This window comes from Eimeria tenella, genomic scaffold (assembly GCF_000499545.2).
Source record: "Eimeria tenella Houghton genomic scaffold, Eth_scaff3952, whole genome shotgun sequence".
NCBI lineage: Eukaryota > Apicomplexa > Conoidasida > Eucoccidiorida > Eimeriidae > Eimeria > Eimeria tenella.
In genome coordinates this window covers 1-357 of record NW_013543329.1, presented here as the reverse complement: position 1 = coordinate 357, position 357 = coordinate 1, and the positions used below count along the sequence as shown (strand labels likewise).

The 357-nt window shown below is 67.5% G+C and overlaps 1 protein-coding gene across 1 annotated transcript in view; it reads left to right on the top strand.

The window, feature by feature from the left end:
* ETH_00036830 (uncharacterized protein) overlaps positions 1-111 on the top strand; it is a gene marked incomplete at both ends in the record, with an annotated part of 1,326 nt that extends 1,215 nt beyond the window's left edge. Inside the window, one exon of the mRNA XM_013376705.1 lies at positions 2-111. Within this exon, the coding sequence (XP_013232159.1) occupies positions 2-111 (110 nt within the window). The remainder of the gene's footprint in view (position 1) is intronic.
* Between the last annotated feature and the right edge of the window lie 246 nt (positions 112-357).

Below are 357 nucleotides of genomic sequence, written 5' to 3'. Positions count from 1 at the left end.
CCCCCGGGGCTGAGCGGCTGCGCAGCAGCAGCGCCATTGGCATCAGAGAACCTGCTGCTGCTGCCGCTGCAGGACTTGGGGCCCCGCTGCTGCAGCAGCGGCTGCAGCTGAGGGGCGCAGGGACTGCTGCTGCTGCTGCAGCAGACGACTATGCCCCGGCGCTGCAGCAGCAAACCACCAGCAGCAGCAGCAACAGCAGCAGCAGCAGCAGCAGCGCGCTCCGGCAAGCTTCAGGAGGGCCGAGGGAAAACAGCGTTTGTGTCTGCAGTGTACGTACAACCCCGCACTGCAGCAGCAGCAGGACAGCCCCTCCACAGCAGCAACAGCAGCAGCGGCAGCGGCAGGCAGCACAGCCAC